The sequence below is a fragment of the Hyperolius riggenbachi genome, chromosome 8, assembly GCF_040937935.1.
Source record: "Hyperolius riggenbachi isolate aHypRig1 chromosome 8, aHypRig1.pri, whole genome shotgun sequence".
In the NCBI taxonomy this organism is placed as follows: domain Eukaryota; kingdom Metazoa; phylum Chordata; class Amphibia; order Anura; family Hyperoliidae; genus Hyperolius; species Hyperolius riggenbachi.
In genome coordinates this window covers 135,066,976-135,088,651 of record NC_090653.1, presented here as the reverse complement: position 1 = coordinate 135,088,651, position 21,676 = coordinate 135,066,976, and the positions used below count along the sequence as shown (strand labels likewise).

The following is a 21,676-nucleotide window of genomic DNA, read 5'->3' as shown; positions in this document are numbered from 1 at the left end:
TGACGCCTAATTTAAGAACTCGCCAGCACTTAGCGCTGGCGAGTTTGGTAATTGCATAGGGCCCCAGTTGTCATCTCCCACGGTGGTTGGATAATATCCCCAGGGGGCAGTTCACGAGACTACGCCGGAACTGTACCAAGATTGGGGAGTATGAGTTGGAGCCGGGTGTGCTCGTGGACTGCTTCCTGGAGAAGGGGTACCCATTAGAGCAGGTGGAGGAATCAAGGAGAGCGGTCGGGTTTAAGCAACGAGAGGATTTGCTGTTCACTAATAATAAAAATAAAAAGGAGTGGGATGCAAATAATTTTAGTATGGTGCTTCAACATACCACACAGTCCAATAAAATAGCAGGGCTAATCCGTTAACACTGGGATGTATTAAAGGAGGACAAAATTTTGGGTGAACTGATCCCTGAGAAACCAGAATTAATCTTTAAGAGGGCACCAAATATCGGATTATCGATAGCCACGGCAGCTAATGAACATAACTATGGGGTGAACAGACCACGGGAACATAGAGGGGGTGGGTTTGTTAGGTGTAGCTTTTGTTTAAATTGTAGGAGACTAGCGAATCCTGGAAGGATATTGGAAATGGAGGGACCAGATTTGACAACTTATAAGATCAGAGACTCCATTACTTGCACAACGAATGGTGTGATCTACTGTATTCAATGCCCCTGCCAAAAAAGGTATGTGGGGAGAACTAAGAGGTCCCTGCAGAGGAGGGTTGGTGAACATTTTAACAACATAATAAAGAAAAATGAGGGACACCCATTGTCCAAACATTATAAAGAGAAACACGATGGTCTTTTAAGGGGAACTATTTTTTTATGGCTTAGAGATTATCCAACCTGGTAAGAGGGGCGGTGACTATATAGGTTAGATGTCAAGAAATGGATTTATCAGCTGGATACATTAGCCCCGAAAGGTCTGAATAGCGAAATGGAATTTTTTGCCTTTTTTAAGTAATTTTTATGAATTTTTATGAGTATTAGTATGAATGTATAGGTGTAAGGAATAGCTTTGATGTGGTATTTTAGGATTATAGTAAAAGGAATGTTCACTATCCCTATTGACATTAAAAGTAATGTACAATTGGAGTATTTAACTTTAAGAATTAAGGATCTAACTGAGAATTTGCATATGGGTGGAGTAAAATGGCGACACTGAGCTATAAGTAGAGGTGAACTGACCAACCGCTCTTGCATTATCAAATCCTCCTGATGAGGGCCAACGTTATTGGCTGAAACGCGTAGAGGTCGCTTTAATGCAAATAATATCTGCTTAGGAGCCCGGGATTGAGCAGGCTGTGTAAGCGCGCAGCAGCCGCTTGTAAACAAAGGTCCAGAGGCTTACTGGTGACGTCACCCAACCTGATACGCTAGCCGGATCAGCTGAGCGGAAGTGCGGCGAGCGGGGTTCTGAGCCAGTCAGACGGAACCTACGTATGCCGCAGAGAGACGCTGAGAGAGGCAGCGGGCAGAGACATCCCGCATGAGCAAGGAAGGTCAGAGCAGAGGAATCCAAATAGATGATTATACTCCTGTGAGAGGTTGCCGCTGACCATCTATATTACTGGCCACGTGAGTCTGCATGAATATTGTCTAATAGAGACTGAACTGGTTGAAATTTGAAACTACGGTGTCCATATTGAAAGGAACTTCAGGAATCGACTACATCCTACATTATAACAGAGGGATTATATGGAGCATTAACTCTTTGGGAAGGAACATTCTGTAAGAAGCTTATACTATTGGGGAGAGATGATTAGATAGAAGGGCCCTTCTATGGTGTGTGTGAGCGTGTAGAAACGTGATTTATCTGCATAGATAATTGCAATATATGTGTATTGTGTTTTAAGATATTTTAACTATTTTGAATAAATAGCCAAACAATTTTACTTTTAATCAGCGCATGTTATTATCTATTTTTTGATTTGCTACATATAACTTTGAGGGTTGGAGGGATTCCCTCATATAACGTGCAGCTTGTTAGGTGGATCACCTAGCGCCAATTGTGACAGATATCTAATAACTTTATGTATTGTTTTAGGACATTTTTAAAACATTAAATTAGGTTAGTAACAGATGTCATTACTTGCATCTAGCATTTTATATTACCTGGTCCTGAAGATCCCATCTCCTCCACTGCCTGGTTAGTGTGCAGGAGTCCTGCAGCCAGCCAATCAACATGCGCGGACTGAAGTCGCATGGACTCCTGCAAACAAACTAGGAAGTGGAGGAGACGCAATCAACGGGACCAGGTAATGTAGACACACCCCTGTCTACACTCACACTGAACCCTCCCTCTACCTATGCATAACCTTAAGATCCTTCCCAGATGTCTAACGACTCTACCCCACTACCTGACCATAGCCACTTCACCTGCTACCTTACCTTAACCATTCCACCCCCTGCACTATGCTGTGTTGTTGGGACAGCTTGGCCCTTACGGCTGTATGCACTGCACCTCTCTTCTCTACTCCTAAGTACCACTCGTTTTCTCTCCCTGACACGTTCTGTATGCACTGCTCAGCACCTCTCTTCTCCGGTTTTCTTCCCCTGATTACACACTGTGCTGCCGTTATTTACCGTAAGCATCTATCAGCACTTTATGTTTCATATTGCAGCTACCGAGCTATGTGGAAGACACTCGTGACATTTTTAGCATGTAAGCCTATAAAATTGCAGTATGCACTTATTTTTCTAAAATCGTACACTGTCATGATTGTCTCCCACTCAGGGGTGAATAAGATATTTTTTATCCAACTGATCCTTTGGGGGGTGGGGGGGGGGGGGGGGGGGTATGTATGAAACACTGCTGCACTTTCAGCTGTTTTTTTGTTGCAAATGTAAGGTTCAAACTTCTGATACTATATTTAAGAAAAAAGCTATTATTATATCTACTCTAATGTTGTTCTCTAGTGAAAAAAAAACCCCATGTATCATTTAAGCTAAGGAACTTGTGTTTGGCTAATTTTCCATTAAAACCTAACAATGACCTTGACAAACAGCATGATTTTTATACTATTATGATTGCTTAACAAAGTCAACACCTTTTTTTCCCCTAACGCTTGCTACTTATACATATCAATTAAACATATCAATGGCTATGCATACAATGGGCTTGATTCACAAAGCGGTGCTGTTAGCACGCCTATGAAAAGCCCCTTAGCATGCCTAAAAGAGCTTTTCGCGCGCTAATTTACGTGTGAAGCGCATCACGCGCAAAGTTATGCACACAAAGTTTTGCGTACGCAGTGTACAGAGCGCAGGGCGCTCCGCGCGAAGTGCCCACTAAAGCCTATGGGACTTAGCGCGCGCATAGGACTTTGCGCATGCAAAGTTTTGCGCGCAGTACTTCGCGCGCGATCTGATTGAGAAAACCGGTGCTAACCTACTTAGAACCCTGGTTAGCACGTCTAAAGACTTTAGACGTGCTAAGTAGGTTAGCACCGCATAGTAAATCAAGCCCTATATGTGTTATCATCAAGGACAATAACATTTATAACTTTACACTGAGACTATAATTGCTAGGGAAACACATTTTCTATAATGCTAGAAAATTAATAATATTCAACACAAATGTAGAAAGAATTGTAAAAAGTGTATTGATGGAATACAGTGTCATCTGATTTTAATATATATGATTGAGAATGGGTAAACTAGAATCTACACATACTTTAAATTGTTACCTTAAATACAAAAAAAGAATATTTATGCCATTAGGTGTTTGTGACAAACTGAGGGCAGATGTTCTGTATGCCACAAGCAGGTCTTTGTATTGAAGTTATAAAAACAGAAGTGTTTTCGATACTTTTTTTCTAATGACAGATAGATAGATAGATAGATAGATAGATAGATAGATAGATAGATAGATAGATAGATGTTCTAATTGGATTCATCATAAAGCAGCTTTTAGACATTTCTGAAACACATAGATTATAGGTTGGAGAGATCAGCAGCACCACGTGGATGTATTCAAGCTCTTTATTGCATAAAGATAGCGCCCAGGGACAGCGACAGACGCTGTTTCGGAGACAAGCTCCTTCCTCAAGCTGTATAGGCTCACTCAAAAGAGGTAACAAACACAAAGGCATTTATATACAGTTTCAGTAGGGTCACATGGACCAATCAGATAACATCACAATACAAAAAACCATACGTGTCCAATCACAGGGCAAAGCATAATGAGAGGACCTGATGGGAAACAGATATGTAAATCAGCAGCCGTTATCACAGCATGATTTAAAAAGTGTCATAACCCCAATGGCCAATCAGCACTTACCAAGTCAGGAGGACCTGATGGGAAACCACAGCAATGTCATAACGCTCCTCCCAATCTCCCAGGGGGCAATGCGAGAAGCGTACTGCTGAAAAATGGAACGAATGACGTCATGACGTCATCCGTTTCCATGCGTAAAAGCGTCCTAGCGATGCGTAAAAATGTACACATAAGATTCTCAATAGCATCCATGCGTAAAAGCGTCCTAACGATGCGTAAAAGCGTACGCGTACAAAAAGGCCTCCGTGCGTAAAAACGTCCAAACCATGCGCCAAAAACGCGAAAGAACGCGACAAAAACGCGGAAAAAACGTACTCACAAAATCAAACACAGAACCATACAGAATAGCCGCCACGCCAAACGCAAAAACACGCAAACCGGCGCACAAAACGCATGTAATGCAGAACAAGCTGACGAAGTCAGCACCATAGATCATCAGATGATGACCAAAAGCGAAAAAATGCTAGTGCTGTGGTAAGGTAAGGCTGAGTGTGCCATGAGAGATAATCACCCTTATAAGTAAATCGTTGTATTAGATGTAAAAAATACAATAACAATAAAGAAACCTGCACATCACAAAATAGCAAATTTAAGTCGTTCTGAAAGGGATGCGCTGGCTTCTATACAGAGGAACTCTGATATCACTGTTCGGGCAGCGGATAAGGGGGGAGCAGTGGTGGTCAAGGACACTAGTTATTACAGAGAGGAGATTCTATCGCAGCTTGATCATACCTTAGTCTATAAGAAATTAAGTGGTGCCCCCATTCGGAGGATTTGTTCACGCATTAAGTCCGTTATTGATGATGCATACACTAGGGGTACCATTGATGAAGATTTAAGGAAATTCCTCTACTGTGACCACCCTGCGACCCCCAAATTTTATACTTTACAGAAAATTCACAAGAACCTACTCCGCCCACCGGGGAGACCCATTGTGGCCGGGGTAGGTTCGGTGTTTGTCCCTTTGGCTAAGTTTCTGGATAAGCTTTTGCAGCCCTTCGTTGTGTCTTTGGATTCTCATCTAAAAGACACCACTATGTTTTTGGAGAAGTTGGGTAGACTTCAGATTGATTATACGGATCTCGCGCTGGTTACATTGGACGTCGAGAGCCTCTACACCTCCATCCCACATGATGGGGGTGTGGAGGCTGTCGATTGGTATCTTCTGACACAGTCTGACCTGACCGTTGAACAGAGAAAGTTTGCAGTTTCACTCTTGAAGATTATCTTGGAGGAGAATTACTTTGAGTTCGAGGGTGTCTTCTATCAGCAATTACGGGGGACGGCTATGGGTTCTAATGTGGCCCCCTCCTACGCAAATCTTTTTATGGGCCTCTACGAAGAGGCATTCGTCTACACCAGCATGTACTTCCGCCAACATGTGGTTTGTTGGTGGAGGTACATTGACGATATTTTTTGCGTTTGGAGGGGGCCACAGTCGACCCTTAACTCATTCATTGAGGAGCTTTCGAGCAAATGCCCCCCCATTAGACTGACGGCACACTTTGACTCGAAGAGTGTTTCCTTTCTGGATACTCAGGTTGTCTTGGGACCCGGTGGTTTCCAGACAGATCTGTATGTTAAACCAACAGATAGAAATTCTGTTTTGGAATTCTCTAGCTTCCACCCCAGGTCGACTAGGGAACACATTCCTGGTGGACAGTTGCGGAGAGTCTCCAGGATTGTGTTCGACTCTGGCCAGTGTGAGATTCGTCTTAATGAAATGAGGGACAGATTTAGGTCAAGGGGGTACCCTGAACACACCCTGGTATCCAATAGACCCACCAGAAGACGCCATGGAGGAGTGAGACTCCCTTTTGTTTCCAGGTACAATGCCTGCAGCTATAAGCTGGGGTCCATTGTACGGCAGCATTGGGGCCTCTTACAGAGTGCTTTTCCTCAGGTTCCGGAGTTTAAATTTCCTCCTTTGCTATCCTTCAAACGAGCCCCTACGGTTAGGGACAAGATTCGAGCACGCACACCTCGAGCTGTGGTACAGAGCGGCCGAAGTGGCACCTTTCCATGTCTAGGATGTCATATGTGTGGCTTGATTTTTAAGGGAGATAAGTTCAGGCACCCGTCCAAGGGTACTGAGTTCAGCATACGTGGTCTGTATACATGTGATTCTTCATATGTAGTTTATATACTAAAATGCCCATGTGGGCTATTATATGTGGGAGAGACCACTCAACGACTGCGTGAACGTATCTCCTCACATAAATCGGCCATCAGGACCAAGAATATGTCCCAATCTGTCTCGGCCCATTTCACCCAGTTCCGCCACTCTATACCACAGCTCCGTGTGCAAGTTATAGATGGGGTTCCTGTTAATTTTAGAGGAAATAGGGAAAAGGAATTACTTAGGCGGGAGGCGGGTTGGATTAGGAGGTTGGGTACCCTGGGAGGGGGCGGTCTCAACCGTGATTATGACCTTTCTTTTTGCATTTAAACTTTTATATCCCATTTGAGTATAAGATTCATTGATATATTGTGCCCTCACATGTTCTTGTGCGGTCTGCTATGCTGCGTCGGCGGTGTGCTGACTGCCGAGTCCAGCTATGTGTGTTTCCCTTGTGGTTACACTTTGAGTATTTTGGGGGTTGCTATTTTGTGATGTGCAGGTTTCTTTATTGTTATTGTATTTTTTACATCTAATACAACGATTTACTTATAAGGGTGATTATCTCTCATGGCACACTCAGCCTTACCTTACCACAGCACTAGCATTTTTTCGCTTTTGGTCATCATCTGATGATCTATGGTGCTGACTTCGTCAGCTTGTTGTGCATTACATGCGTTTTGTGCGCCGGTTTGCGTGTTTTTGCGTTCGGCGTGGCGGCTATTCTGTATGGTTCTGTGTTTGATTTTGTGCGTACGTTTTTTCCGCGTTTTTGTCGCGTTCTTTCGTGTTTTTGGCGCATGGTTTGGACGTTTTTACGCACGGAGGCCTTTTTGTACGCGTACGCTTTTACGCATCGTTAGGACGCTTTTACGCATGGATGCTATTGTGAAACTTATGCGTACGTTTTTACGCATCGCTAGGACGCTTTTACGCATGGAAACGGATGACGTCATGATGTCATTCGTTCCATTTTTCAGCAGTACGCTTCTCGCATTGCCCCCTGGGAGATTGGGAGGAGCGTTATGACATTGCTGTGGTTTCCCATCAGGTCCTCCTGACTTGGTAAGTGCTGATTGGCCATTGGGGTTATGACACTTTTTAAATCATGCTGTGATAACGGCTGCTGATTTACATATCTATTTCCCATCAGGTCCTCTCATTATGCTTTGCCCTGTGTTTGGACACGTATGGTTTTTTGTATTGTGATGTTATCTGATTGGTCCATGTGACCCTACTGAAACTGTATATAAATGCTTTTGTGTTTGTTACCTCTTTTGAGTGAGCCTATACAGCTTGAGGAAGGAGCTTGTCTCCGAAACAGCGTCTGTCGCTGTCCCTGGGCGCTATCTTTATGCAATAAAGAGCTTGAATACATCCACGCGGTGCTGCTGATCTCTCCAACCGATACTTTGGGAGCTGCTGGACTACAGCGCCATATCAGTTTAGCACACGTATACCCTCACCAGGGTGCCTATCGACTGTGGTGCAACACATAGATTATATGAATAATAAGAGAGAGTTGTGAAAGGATTTGGGGAGGGAAGTTAAAAAATCTGGGATAGATTCAAACAAGAACTTGCAGATTGTTGCCTTAAAGAGAACCAGAGACGAAGCACCCTCATGTATTTTACCATATATATCAATGGGAACATGACAGTAAACACCTACTCTTTGTTTCATTCTCCACTGCTCAGTCTGCCTGTTACCAGCTCTGATAAGAATTCCCGACTGAGCATTCAGTCTAGCTTTCCCCTGGAATGATTATAGCTGAGTCAGTCTTCTGTGATGTCTTTTCAAGCCCAAGCCCGCCCCCTCCTGGCTCTGATTTCCTGCTATGGGATACATAGCAGGAAAACAGAGCCACAAGGGGGCAGACTTGGGCTTGTAAAGACATCACAGAAGACTGACTCAGCTATAATAATTTCGGGGATGTGCATGCTGTTAATGTATACAGAGGACCCAGACTGGACCAGAAAGTGGACCACAGTGGCGGTATGACTGGCTGGGAAACCAGTGTAGCGACAAGACCCATGGTTGGGGAACAAATCCCTCCTTCACTCATGCGCTTGTAAACCATTATTATCTGTTTTCTCAGGTTAAAGTGGGTCAGGTTAACTGTATAAATACCATTTGTGCACAGGACTGTGCGTAAATCTGCAATAGCAACCTGGGATTTCTATAATAAAGTTGTAGAATAGGGCTGAGCAGAGAATTGGCCCAACTTTCGAGGTCACTTACCTTCAGTTCTGTCCTTCCTCTCAATTCCAAAAGATATCCTTCATTTAGAGATCTGAGTGTTTTCACAGTGCTCTGATTGACATGAATTCGATAGGCTAGAGAGGAAAATAAGCTTTAAATAAATCACTAGAAATGCAAAAAATGGTATTACTGTTCTGTAATTTCTTCTAACTATTATTTATATTTTTTGATCAACAAAACTCAGTTTATTGATAAATTACAGAGCGAGATACAACACAGCAGACGGTGTACAATAATATAGTAGAACCATGGTAAAAAAATGATGTAAAGATACAGTAACAAAAGGGGCTTAACAGAGTACAACTCATAAATGGTCCATCAAATCATTGAGCATATGATGCAGAATACACAAAGGGACAGAAGGAAAAACCCACTGTGACGATTACCCAGTTATACACCATCTACATTTGTTTTATTGCCTATATCAGAGACATCTACATTTGTTTTATTGCCTATATCAGAGTATTCTCTTATAAGGTCTGGATCCACATACTCAAGAGCAAAGAGCCAACTACCCCAGATCTTTACAGATTTACTAGGGAAACCTCTATGCGCATATATCAACTTCTCAAGCTTTGAAGCATAATTAACCTGTTTAACTTACATAGCAAAAATAGGGGACTTATAACTTTTCCATAACTGGAGAATTCATTTCCACGCTTTAAATAAATAACATATATTTACAATTAAAATGTTTTATTATGATGCTGAAACTCCAATAAAGCTTCAGGTGTAGGATCTGGATATCAGGAGGATAATCTTATTTATTTCAGGCAACAAAATAAAGCAAGCCTGGTTATTAATATACAGTGGGATGCGAATGTTTGGGCAACTTTGTTAATCGTCATGATTTTGCTGTATAAATCGTTGGGTGTTACGATACAAAAATGTCAGTTAAATATATCATATAAGAGACACACACACAGTGATATTTGAGGAGTAAAATTGAGTTTATTGGATTTACAGAAAGTGCGCAAAAATTGTTCAAATAAAATTAGGCAGGTGCATAAATTTGAGTACTGTTGTCATTTTATTGATTCCAAAACCTTTAGAACTAATTATTGGAACTCAATTTGGCTTGGTAAGCTCAGTGACCCCTGACCTACATACATAGGTGAATCCAATTATGAGCAAGAGTATTTAAGGGGGTCATTTGTAAGTTTCCCTACTCTTTTAATTTTCTCTGAATAGTAGCAACATGGGGGTCTCAAAACAACTCTCAAATGACCTGAAGACAAAGATTGTTCACCATCATGGTCAAGGGGAAGGATGCAGAAAGCTGTCTCAGAGATTTCAGCTGTCTGTTTGCACAGTTAGGAACATATTAAAGGATCCTAAACTGAAAAGGATATGGATTTTTCCTTTTAACTAATACCAGTTGCCTGACTCTCCTGCTTATCCTTTGTCTATAATACGTTTAGCCACAGCCCCTCAACAAGCATGAAGGTCAGGTGCTCTGACTGAAGTCAGACTGGATTAGCTGCATGCTTGTTTCAGGTGTGTGGTTCAGCCACTACTGCACTTAAAGAGATCAGCAGGGCTGCCAGGCAACTGGTATTGTTTAAAAGGAAAAATCCATATCCCACTCAGTTTAGGTTCACTTTAAGGAAATGGAAGACCACAAGCTCAAGTTAAGGCTCGTAGTGGCATACCAAGAAAAATCTTGGATAGAAAGAAGCGACACATGGTGAGAACAGTCAGAATCAACCCACAGACCAGCACCTAAAACCTACAATAAAAACCTACAATATCATCTTGCTGCCGATGGAATCAATGTGCATCGTTCAACCATTTGGCGCACTTTACACAAGGAGATGCTGTATGTGAGAGTGATGCAGAGGAAGTCTTTTCTCCGCCCACAACAAAATCAGAGCCACTTGAGGTATGCTAAAGAACATTTGGACAAGCCAGCTTCATTTTGGAATAATGTGCTGTGGACTGATGAAACTAAAATTGAATAATTTGGGCATAACAAGGGGCATTATGCATAGAGGAAAAAAAACACAGCATTCAGAGAAAAAACACCTGCTACCCACAGTAAAATATGGTGGTGGTTCCATCATGCTGTGGGGCTGTGTGGCCAGTGCAGTGACTGGGAATCTTGTCTTGCATGTATTCCACTCAGTATCAGCAGATTCTGGAGACCAATGTCCAGGAATCAGTGACAAAGCTGGAGCTGCACCGGGGCTGGATCTTTGAACAAGACAATGACCCTAAACACTGCTCAAAATTCACTAAGGCATTCATGCAGAGGAACAAGTACGAAGTTCTGGAATGGCCATCTCAGTCCCCAGACCTGAATATAATTTAAAATCTGTGGTGTGAGTTAAAGAGAGCTGCTCGGAAGCCATCAAACCTGAATGAACTAGAGATGTTTGTAAAGAGGAATGGTTCAAAATATCTTCAACTAGAATCCAGACTCTCATTGGAACCTACAGGAAGCGTTTAGAGGCTGTAATTTCTGCAAAAGGAGGATCTACTAAATATTGATTTCATTTCTTTTTTGTGGTGCCCAAATTTATGCACATGCCTAATTTTGTTTAACCACTTCAGCCCACAGGGTTGAAATTTGTTTGCATCTGAGCAACTTTCACCTCCCATTCATTTGCTAATAACTTTATCACTACTCGGCACAATGAATGGATCTATATCTTGTTTTTTTTCGCCACCAATTAGGCTTTCTGTGGGTGATACATTTTGCTGAGAATTAATTTATTGTAAATCCATTTTAACAGGAATATTAAGAAAGAAATGGAAAAAAATCATTATTCCTCAGCTTTTGGCCATTATAGTTTGAAATTAATACATGCTACCATAATTAAAACCTATGTACTTTATACCAATTTGTCCCGCTTATTACACCATTTAAATTATGTCCCTATCACAATGTATGGCGCCGATATTCAATTTGGAAATAAAGGTGCATTTTTTCAATTTGCGTCCATCACTATTTAGAAGCCCATAATTTAATAAATCATATTGATATACTCCTTTGACATGCATATTTAAAAAGTTAAGACCCTTAGGTAACTATTTATGTTTTTTTTTTTTTTTATTATTGTAATTTTTTTTTTTTTTTATTATTTAAACTTGTATGTGGGTATTTTTTGGTGTGGGAGGTAAACAGGTTTTTTTTAATGTATTAAAATGTATTTATTTAACACAAAGTGTGTTTTTGGTGTAATTTGCTATTTGGCCACAAGATGGCCAAAGTCAAAAAGTCCTGGGAGCGATCGATCTCACTCCCAGGCAGAAGAAAGGAGATCAGAGCTCAGAAAAGCCGCAGCGTCTGAAGAGATGCTGCCGGCTTTTCTCCGGGGGGGGGGGGGGGGGGGTCCGATTTATAATCCCTTTCACTGATCGGTGGGCTAATGGCCAGCAGCGGGGGCGCGCACGGGGGGGGCGCGACCCGCGGGAGTGCGCGCAGCCTAACTGGACGAAAATTTTCGTCCAGTTAGGCTGAAGTGGTTAAACAATTATTGCACACTTTCTGTAAATCCAATAAAATTCCATTTCACTTCTCAAAATATCACTGTGTGAGTCTCCTATATGATATATTTAGCTGACATTTTGTATCATAACAACCAACGATTTATACAGGAAAATCATGACAAATAACTAGGTTGCCCAAACCTTCGCATTTCACTGTATTTTGTACTGTACATACACATGTTTATCTCATCATGTCACATGTCGCCTCGGGTACACTTTAAGAATGGAGACTACAGGTGATACAATGGTGACAGAGACATTATAAGAGAAGCACTAAAGAGTATAGTGTATCTACTATAGTGGGTAATGTTAATGAGTATTCTCTTTCAGCAATCAAGATATGCATGTTGCTATCAGGATATACAATATACTGCTCACTATCATAAAACATGTTTTTAAATGCTTTTAAAGTCATTGAGCTCAACATATTCAAAAATATCAGCTAGCAGTCATGTTTTGCAAATAGTATGAACAACAGAGTGAATTCCACTGAATATTGTATATCTTCATTCACTGTTAATCACCATGTTGCACCAATGATTGTGACATTACAGAGTATCAGTTGTTTTTACTCACGTAAACCTGTTGATTCCATACGGGATGCAGTGTTCACTGTATCCCCAAACAAGCAGTACCTAGGCATTGTCAGGCCAACTACACCTGCTACCACAGGACCTAAAGGAGGAAGTGCAAACACTAATGATGATCCATAGGAAATGTAAATATATGTATACAGCTAATCAATGTTTATATAAGAATAATTTCAATTACTCATGTAAATAAAAGCTATCGACCAGCACTTGCCAAACTTTTCCTCGAATCCTATTAACAGTGTATGGTGTGCAGTAACCTCGCTTATGGCTGACACGGCTTCTCAGCAATGTCGATTACTACTTGTGTGGATATCTACACAACTTGAACTGTAGATGGGACTGTAGATGGGACTTGAGGTTAAGTTTGGGAAACATTGCTGTATATTTCTGGTCAGATGTTAAAATGACCTTGAAGAGAGATAGAGATATGGAGGCAGCCATGTTTATTTCTTTTTAATTGGAATCCGAGTTGAGAGGGATATGGAGGCTGCCATATTGATTTCCTTGTAAAAAATGCCTGGCAGCCCTGTTAAACTTCTGGTATAAGTAGTGTCTGAGCCCTGGAACAAGCATATGGCTAAGCCAGTAAAACCTGAGTCAGAGGAGTCAGAGTACCTGATCTGCTGCATGCTTGTCCAGGGTCTATGGCTAAAGGTATTATGCTGGGTACACACGTTATGTTTTTTCGTGCGATAGATGGATCAGATAGATAAAATCCGTCATGTCCGATATTGCTCCCGATCGTTTCCGCGCTCGATTTCTCATAGTGGTGAATGGAAAAAGATAAGAAAAACGAATGAGGATAAGAGAATCGAGCGCAAAATTGAGTGTGAAATCGTTCCAAAAAAACGATCGGGTGGCTAAATCGCACAAAAAAACGTAACGTGTGTACCCAGCATGAAAGACACAGGATCAGGAGGACTACCAGGCAACTGGTATTATTTAAAAGGAAATAAATGTGGCAGCCTACATAATCCTTTCACCTCGGATTCCCTTTAAAGAGACACTGAAGCGAAAAAAAAAATTATGATATTATGATTTGTATGTGTAGTACAGCTAAGAAATAAAACATTAAGATCAGATACATCAGTCTAATTGTTTCCAGTACAGGAAGAGTTAAGAAACTCCAGTTGTTATCTCTATGCAAACAAGCCATTAACTCTCCAACTAAGTCTAAAGGTGCCCATACACTCGTCAGATTGGCAGCAGATAGATAAGAAATGCATCTGATGATCTATCTGATGCGTTTTTAGAACATTTTTTTACCAGGAAAGAATTCCAATAGATTTCATTTTGAAATCTATTGAAATTCGATCTGATGGCATTTTTTTGCCATCAGATTTCCATTAAGGCCAATGCAAACTGATAAGCAATCTCATCAGATCGACCTAAATTTTCCACCCTGCAAGTTCGATGGAAATCCATCGAAATCGATCGAAATCGGCCGTCGATCGGTCGATTGGCCAACCGATTTGCAATCGATTGATCGATCTATCGATCGGGATCGATCGGTCGGCCAGAAAATCGGCTGAGTGTATGGGCTGCTTTAGTCATGGAGAGGGCTGTTATCTGACTTTTATTATCTCAACTGTAAGTGAACTGTTTACTTTTCCTCTGCTAGAGGAGAAGTCATTACTTCACAGACTGCTCTGAAAGACTAATTTTGAATGCTGAGTGCTGTGTAATCTGCACATATAGAATGCTGCAATGTTAGAAAAAACACTATATACCTGAAAATAAAAGTATGAGAATATTTTCTTTGCTGCTAATCTTCTAGTAATTATTCATAGTACACAACCAATTCACTATATCATATATATTTTTTTCGCTTCAGTGTCTCTTTGAAGAGAACCTGTACTGAGTAAAATTATTTAAAATAAACACATGAGGTAACTTCAAATGAACATTACATAGTTACCTTGCCATCAGTTCCTCTCAGAAGCTCACCATTTTCTTCTGACAATGATCCCTTCCAGTTCTGACAACATTTTGTCAGAACTGAAATATATCAGTTGCTGTCAGTTATATATCAGTTGCTGTCAGTTACAGCTGAGAGGAGAACTGATGTGTCCATGTTTCCCTATGGCTCAAGTGGGTGATGTTACAGTTTAAAAGTGTGCTGACCAGAAAGCTGTTATGGTGTAATGGCCATTTTCAAAATGGAGGAAGGAGAATTCCATTGATCACAGTGGACACAAAGGACGCAGGAGAGGAGAAAGATATTGAGGAGAAGACTACACTGGAGGTAAGTATGACCTGTGTATGCTTATTTTGACTTTTAATGTTCAGTTCAGGTTTTCTTTAAAGAATGTATATTGCCTGGCTGTTCAGCAGCCCCCTGCTTCTTCTAATATTTCAAACAAGAAGCCCAGAATGAGTATGAAGTTCAGATGCTCTGACCAAAGTTTGACCATACTAGCTGCCTGCTTGTTTTAGATGTGTGATTCAGACACTGCAGAAGCCAAAAGACCAATAAAACAACCATGCATTCGACATTGTATGAAAGGAAATATGTATCACAGCATCCAATTCCCCCACTCAACAGGGTCACTTTAATGCAATGACATTCCTATTAAAAACAAGTGACAAAGATACTTTGCTTCCCCCAGGGTCTTATATTATTTTTTTCTGCAAAAGGGCTTCTTTTCAGGGGATGTCTTATTTTTCCATGAATAAGAATCTACATTTTTTCTTGAACAAAAAAAAAATCAATATTTATTCAAATGTAGTCATGTCAACATACTCTACAAAATCCTCATAGCTCTCCAATACCGGAATTCCATAATGGATTTCTTGTGACTCTATTTCCTTTATTCATTTACAACAATCTACATTTTTTTGAGAGCCCAGCACTTGTCAACCTTTATTGTTTTGGGTTCTGTGGGGTCTTTTGAGTGCAGTTCTCTTGAGGTGTCTGTTTTTCTTGGTGAAAGGTCAATCTGTCCTGCTTGATTTTACATTTTTACATGTATACTGTAGCTGCTTTATACAATTATTTACATTGACTTTTTATGAACTGTAGGGCTTATATTTCGACCATTATCAAAAATCCTGAAAACTCATGCTAGGGTTTATATTTGGAATTCAAGAAAGAGCCAATCGCACTCTTCTGGCATGCCACCCTATGTGAAGGGGGTGAGGTATGCAGGACTTGTCTCCGGATACCGCAGAGATTCAAGTATACAGGCCAAGTAGAAGTCCGCACCGCCTCTTAGGGTAAATCCTGTTTTATTAGTATCAAAAAGACAAACACATTAAAAAGAACCACCAGGCAAGACAGTCCGCTGTTTCGGGCTCCTGCCCTTCTTCATGTTGCCAGGTTCTAAATACATATTCACACAGAACACATATATATACAGCAGAGTAGCCAATCAGATTGAACATCCCAAGAAGAGGATCTGATGGGGAACTACTTATTTAAAAATAAAACTCCACCTCCCTATGTAAATCCATAGGCTCATAGATCCCCAGTATATATTAAATACACACTAAATATATCAAATATAAATCTTGTTCTTATCTAGTAAAGGTCAGATATACCTGCATCAGATGTCCCCACTCATCGAGATATCCCTCTGGCAATAGATTGCATACAAATAGACTAAATTATTCACCGCCGGCTTGTAAACAAAGATACGCAACAGCCATCCAATAGGAGCGCTTTGCTCCTCGCCGTCATAACCATAAGTACACCCATAGGTCACTCCCACTAGCGCCGGCCAATCAAAAAAGAAGGCGTCAAATGACGCGTATAATATCAATGCGGCCATCACGTGCCAACCAATAGGACCATACAATAGCCGCCGACCAAACATAAGAGGGAGCGTCAAATGACACACCTCATCTCATAATGTCAATGCGGCCTTGTGGCCGCAATGACATGCGTAAAAAAACGCCGACCAATAACAAGGCAGAAAAGACGCCCATCATCCCCCAGGCAAAGCATCGCCACGCCAAAGGGGAGGACAAGCCAGTGGCGGACATACGGCCGTGCAGGCCGTGCCGCCGCACGAGGGCCCCTGAAGTTCCGCTGCTTCAGGGGCCCATTAAGTATTGCTGTTTTTTTATTTTTTTTATTTTACCTTTTATTTTTTTTAACCTGGGGGGGCCCCGACTCCTGTCCTCCCCCATCACCTCGGCCCCCCCCCCTCATGCGTCGGGAGAGCGGAAAATACAGGAAGTCTCCGGCCGGGGCTGCAGCAGACGCTAGAGGCAGCTGCCGCTTGGTCTCCCCTGTCTTCAACTCTGTATACTGCTCGCTACTAAACCAGGAAGTAGCGAGCAGTATACAAAGTTGGAGACATATCGGAGACCAAGCGGCAGCTGCCTCTAGCATCTGCTGCAGCCCCGGAGACTTCCTGTATTTTCTGCTCTCCCGCCGGCCGCCGCGCATACCGGGAGGGGGGCCCCCCGAGGTGAGGGAGGGAGGATAGGAGTTGGGCCCCCCACCCGGATAGCTACCCACCCATCCACCCGGCTACCTTTACCCACCCACCCGGCTACCTTACCCACCCGGCTACCTACCCCGCTACCTAACCACCCACCCGGCTACCTACCCACCCGGCTACCTACCCACCCACCCAGCTACCTACCCACCCGGATACCTACACACCCACCCGGCTACCTAACCATCCACCCGGCTACCTACCCACCCGGCTACCTAACCACACACCCGACTACCCACCCACCCGGCTACCTACCCGGCTACCTAACCACCCACCCGGCTACCCACCCACCCGGCTACCTAACCACCCACCCGGCTACCTACCCACCCACCCGGCTACCTACCCACCCGGCTACCTACCCGGCTACCTAACCACCCTGCCGGCTACCTACCCACCCGGCTACCTACCAGGCTACCTAACCACCCACTCGGCTACCTACCTACCCAGCTACCTAACCACCCACCCGGCTACCTACCCAGCCGGCTACCCACCCACCCACCCGGCTACCCAACCACCCACCCAGCTACCCAACCACCCACCCGGCTACCTAACCACCCTGACGGCTACCTACCCGGCTACCTACCCACCCACCAGGCTACCTACCCACCCGCCTACCCAGCCACCCACCAGGCTACCCAGCCACCCACCAGGCTACCTACCCACCCAGCTAAGGGCTACCTACCTACCCACCCAGCTGCCTACCTACCTACCCACCAGGCTACCTACCCACCCAACCATCCATGGGAGCTGCGCGCCGGATGGAGGCTGGGACAGGAGGTCTGCTGCTGCAGGTGAGTAAATGGTTTTTTTTATTATTTATTTTAGCAGGTGTATGTTCTGGGCAGGTCTGCCACATGATTGCGTGTATGTTCTGGGCAGGTCTGCCACATGATTGCATGTATGTTCTGGGCAAATTTGCTACATGATTGCATGTGTTTTCTGGGCAAATCTGCTGACATGATTGCACGTATTTTCTGGGCAAATCTGCTGACATGATTGCACGTATTTTCTGGGCATATCTGCCGACATGATTGCACGTAGTTTCTGGGCATATCTGCTGACATGATTGCACGTATTTTCTGGGCATATATGCCTACATGATTTCACATATTTTCTGGGCATATCTGCCGACATCATTGCACGTATTTTCTGGGCATATCTGCCGACATCATTGCACGTATTTTCTGGGCATATCTGCCGACATCATTGTACTTATTTTCTGGGCATAACTGCCGACATCATTGCACTTATTTTCTGGGCATGTCTGCCGACATCATTGCACGTATTTTCTGGGCATATCTGCCGACATCATTGCACGTATTTTCTGGGCATATCTGCCAACATCATTGCACGTATTTTCTGGGCATATCTGCCGACATCATTGCACATATTTTCTGGGCATATCTGCCGACATCATTGTACGTATTTTCTGGGCATATCTGCCGACATCATTGCACGTATTTTCTGGGCATATCTGCCGACATCATTGCACGTATTTTCTGGGCATATCTGCCGACATCATTGCACGTATTTTCTGGGCATATCTGCCGACATCATTGCACGTATTTTCTGGGCATATCTGCGGACATGATTGAATGTATTTTCTGGGCAAATCTGCCGACATGATTGAATGTATTTTCTGGGCAAATCTGCCGACATGATTGAATGTATTTTCTGGGCAAATCTCACATTATGTGTATTTTCTTGAGAAAACCTGCACAATTATGTGAATTTTCTGGGGAAAGGGTCACCAAAACTTGGGCCCACTGTCTTTGCGTTGCACTTTTCAAGGGAACCTGAGGTGAGAATAATATTGAGGCTGCCATATTTCTCTCCTTTTAAGCAATACCAGTTGCCTGGTTGCCGTTCTGGTCCTCTGCCTCTTATTCTTTCAACCATAGACAATGAACAAGCATGCAGCAGGTCAGGGGTTTCTGACAATATTGTCAGAACTGAGAAGATTAAGCTGCATGCTTGTTGCTGGTGTAATTCAGTTTATTACTGCAGCCAAATAGATCAGCAGGGCCGCCAGGCAACTAGTATTGTTTAAAAGGAAATAAATATGGCAGCCTCCATATCACTCTCACCCCGGGATCACTTTAAATTACAGTTAGCTCCGCCCTTATCCGGTCATTGCCACGCCCATTTTTTGCCACGGCGCGCAGGTCAGGGGGGCCCACAATTAATATTTTGCACAGGGGCCCACTGCTGGCTGTGTCCGCCACTGGGACGAGCGTCACATTGTAAACAAAAAAAAGCCGACCAATGATTACTGGTTCAAGCCGGATGTGATATCTAATAGCCCATCCAGCAAGATTCCAATTAAATCATGAAAAATAAACAAAAAACTAACAAAAACACGATCAAATATTGCCAAAAGGACACTCACAATAACATTAGTGATTCTTGTACTCTAAAAAAACCAATATAACTAAGAAACCCTAGTGAACTAGAAAAGCATATATACAACATGAGCGGACCAATTACCAGTCCAAGCGTAAATCATAGTCCCTAATTAAACCAGAATTGATCGTATCCAACTCCCTGATCCATCTAGATTCAACTTTCAATAATTTAGACAATCGATCCCCCCCTCTTTTATCTAAAGGAACACTATCAATAATGCAGGGGCGTCTCTAGCCATTTTGTCACTCCAGGCGAGAAAACCTGTGGCGCCCCCCCCCCCCCCCCCTGATGAAACTAATCGTAGCGCAGCAATGTTTCACCATAAGGTAAAAGTAATGCGCCAATGATTCACTTAAAATAATCATAATGCGCCAATCTTTCACCAGAAAATAACCATAACGCAGCAATAATTCACCAGGAAATAATCGTAATGTGGCCAGCATTCACCAGGAAATAATCGTAATGTGGGCAGCGTTCACCAGAAAATAATCGTAATGTGGCCAGTGTTCACCAGGAAGTAATCGTAATGTGGCCAGCATTCACCAGGAAATAATCGTAATCTGGCCAGCGTTCACCAGGAAATCATAACGTGGCCAGCGTTCACCAGGAAATAATCGTAATGTGGCCAGCGTTCACCAGGAAATAATCGTATGTGGCCAGCCTTCACCAGGAAATAATCATATGTGGCCAGCGTTACCCAGGAAATAATCGTATGTGGCCAGCGTTCACCAAGAAATAATCATAATGTGGCCAGCGTTCACCAGGAAATCGTAATGTGGCCAGCGTTCACCAGGAAATAATCGTAATGTGGCCAGCGTTCACCAGGAAATAATCGTAATGTGGCCAGCATTCACCAGGAAATAATCGTAACGTGGCCAGCGTTCACCAGAAAATAATCGTAATGTGGCCAACGTTCACCAGGAAATCGTAATGTGGCCAGCGTTCACCAGGAAATAATCGTAATGTGGCCAGCGTTCACCAGGAAATAATCGTAATGTGGCCAGCATTCACCAGGAAATAATCGTAACGTGGCCAGCGTTCACCAGAAAATAATCGTAATGTGGCCAGCGTTCACCAGGAAATCGTAATGTGGCCAGCGTTCACCAGGAAATAATCGTAATGTGGCCAGCGTTCACCAGGAAATAATCGTATGTGGCCAGCGTTCACCAGGAAATAATCGTATGTGGCCAGCGTTCCCCAGGAAATAATCGTTTGTGGCCAGCGTTCACCAGAAAATAATCGTAATGTGGCCAGCGTTCACCAAGAAATAATCATAATGTGGCTAGCGTTCACAAGGAAATAATCGTATGTGGCCAGCGTTCAGCAGGAAATAATCGTATGTGGCCAGCGTTCACCAGGAAATAATCGTAATGTGGCCAGCGTTCACCAGGAAATAATCGTTTGTGGCCAGCATTCACCAGGAAATAATCGTATGTGGCCAGCGTTCACCAAGAAATGATCGTAATGTGGCCAGCGTTCACCAGGAAAGAATCGTATGTGGCCAGCGTTCACCAGGAAATAATCGTATGTGGCCAGCGTTCACCAGGAAATAATCTTATGTGGCCAGCATTCCCCAGGAAAGAATCGTATGTGGCACTGGCCAGCGTTCATCAGGAAAGAATCGTATATGCCTATATATATATATTATTTAATATCCATCCCAGCTACTGCTTGCCAAGTGATATGGGCGGGCGGGGGGGGGGGGGTTGGGGAATCAGGGCCAGCCAGGGGGGCATATAAAAAAATTATCAAAAGCAGCAGAGGGCACTCACTGTGAGATGTCGTCTCTGTCGCCTCTGCAGATTTGTTTGTGCGCACTGCACAGTACTGTAGCCAGCTGCCAGCCGGTGGTAGCACTGGTCACACGGTGCCTTCAAGCCTTCATGCGTGTGACAGGCGGGGGGCGGAGTTAGGGGCGGCGCCGACGTGTAAAACTAGCGTGCGGCGGCCGCTTGCTCTGCACAGAGAGGGAGGGGGCGGACCAGTAGGCGGCGGCACCGCACATATAAAATAATGTGCGTGCTGCTCGCTCTGAAAGGAGGAGAGGAAGGGGGCAGGCCAGTAGGCGGCGCCGGG

At 43.3% G+C, this 21,676-nt stretch overlaps 1 protein-coding gene across 4 annotated transcripts in view; it reads right to left on the bottom strand.

Annotated features, from left to right (window-relative positions):
• GUCY2F (guanylate cyclase 2F, retinal) overlaps window positions 1-21,676 on the bottom strand; it is a 296,029-nt gene that overhangs the window by 24,096 nt on the left and 250,257 nt on the right. For all 4 annotated transcript variants that reach the window (XM_068251134.1, XM_068251132.1, XM_068251135.1 and 1 more), the window contains 2 exons: window positions 12,733-12,831; window positions 8,644-8,738 (listed from right to left, as the gene is read on the bottom strand). In XM_068251134.1, coding sequence (XP_068107235.1) covers window positions 8,644-8,738; window positions 12,733-12,831 — 194 coding nt within the window. The remainder of the gene's footprint in view (window positions 1-8,643; window positions 8,739-12,732; window positions 12,832-21,676) is intronic.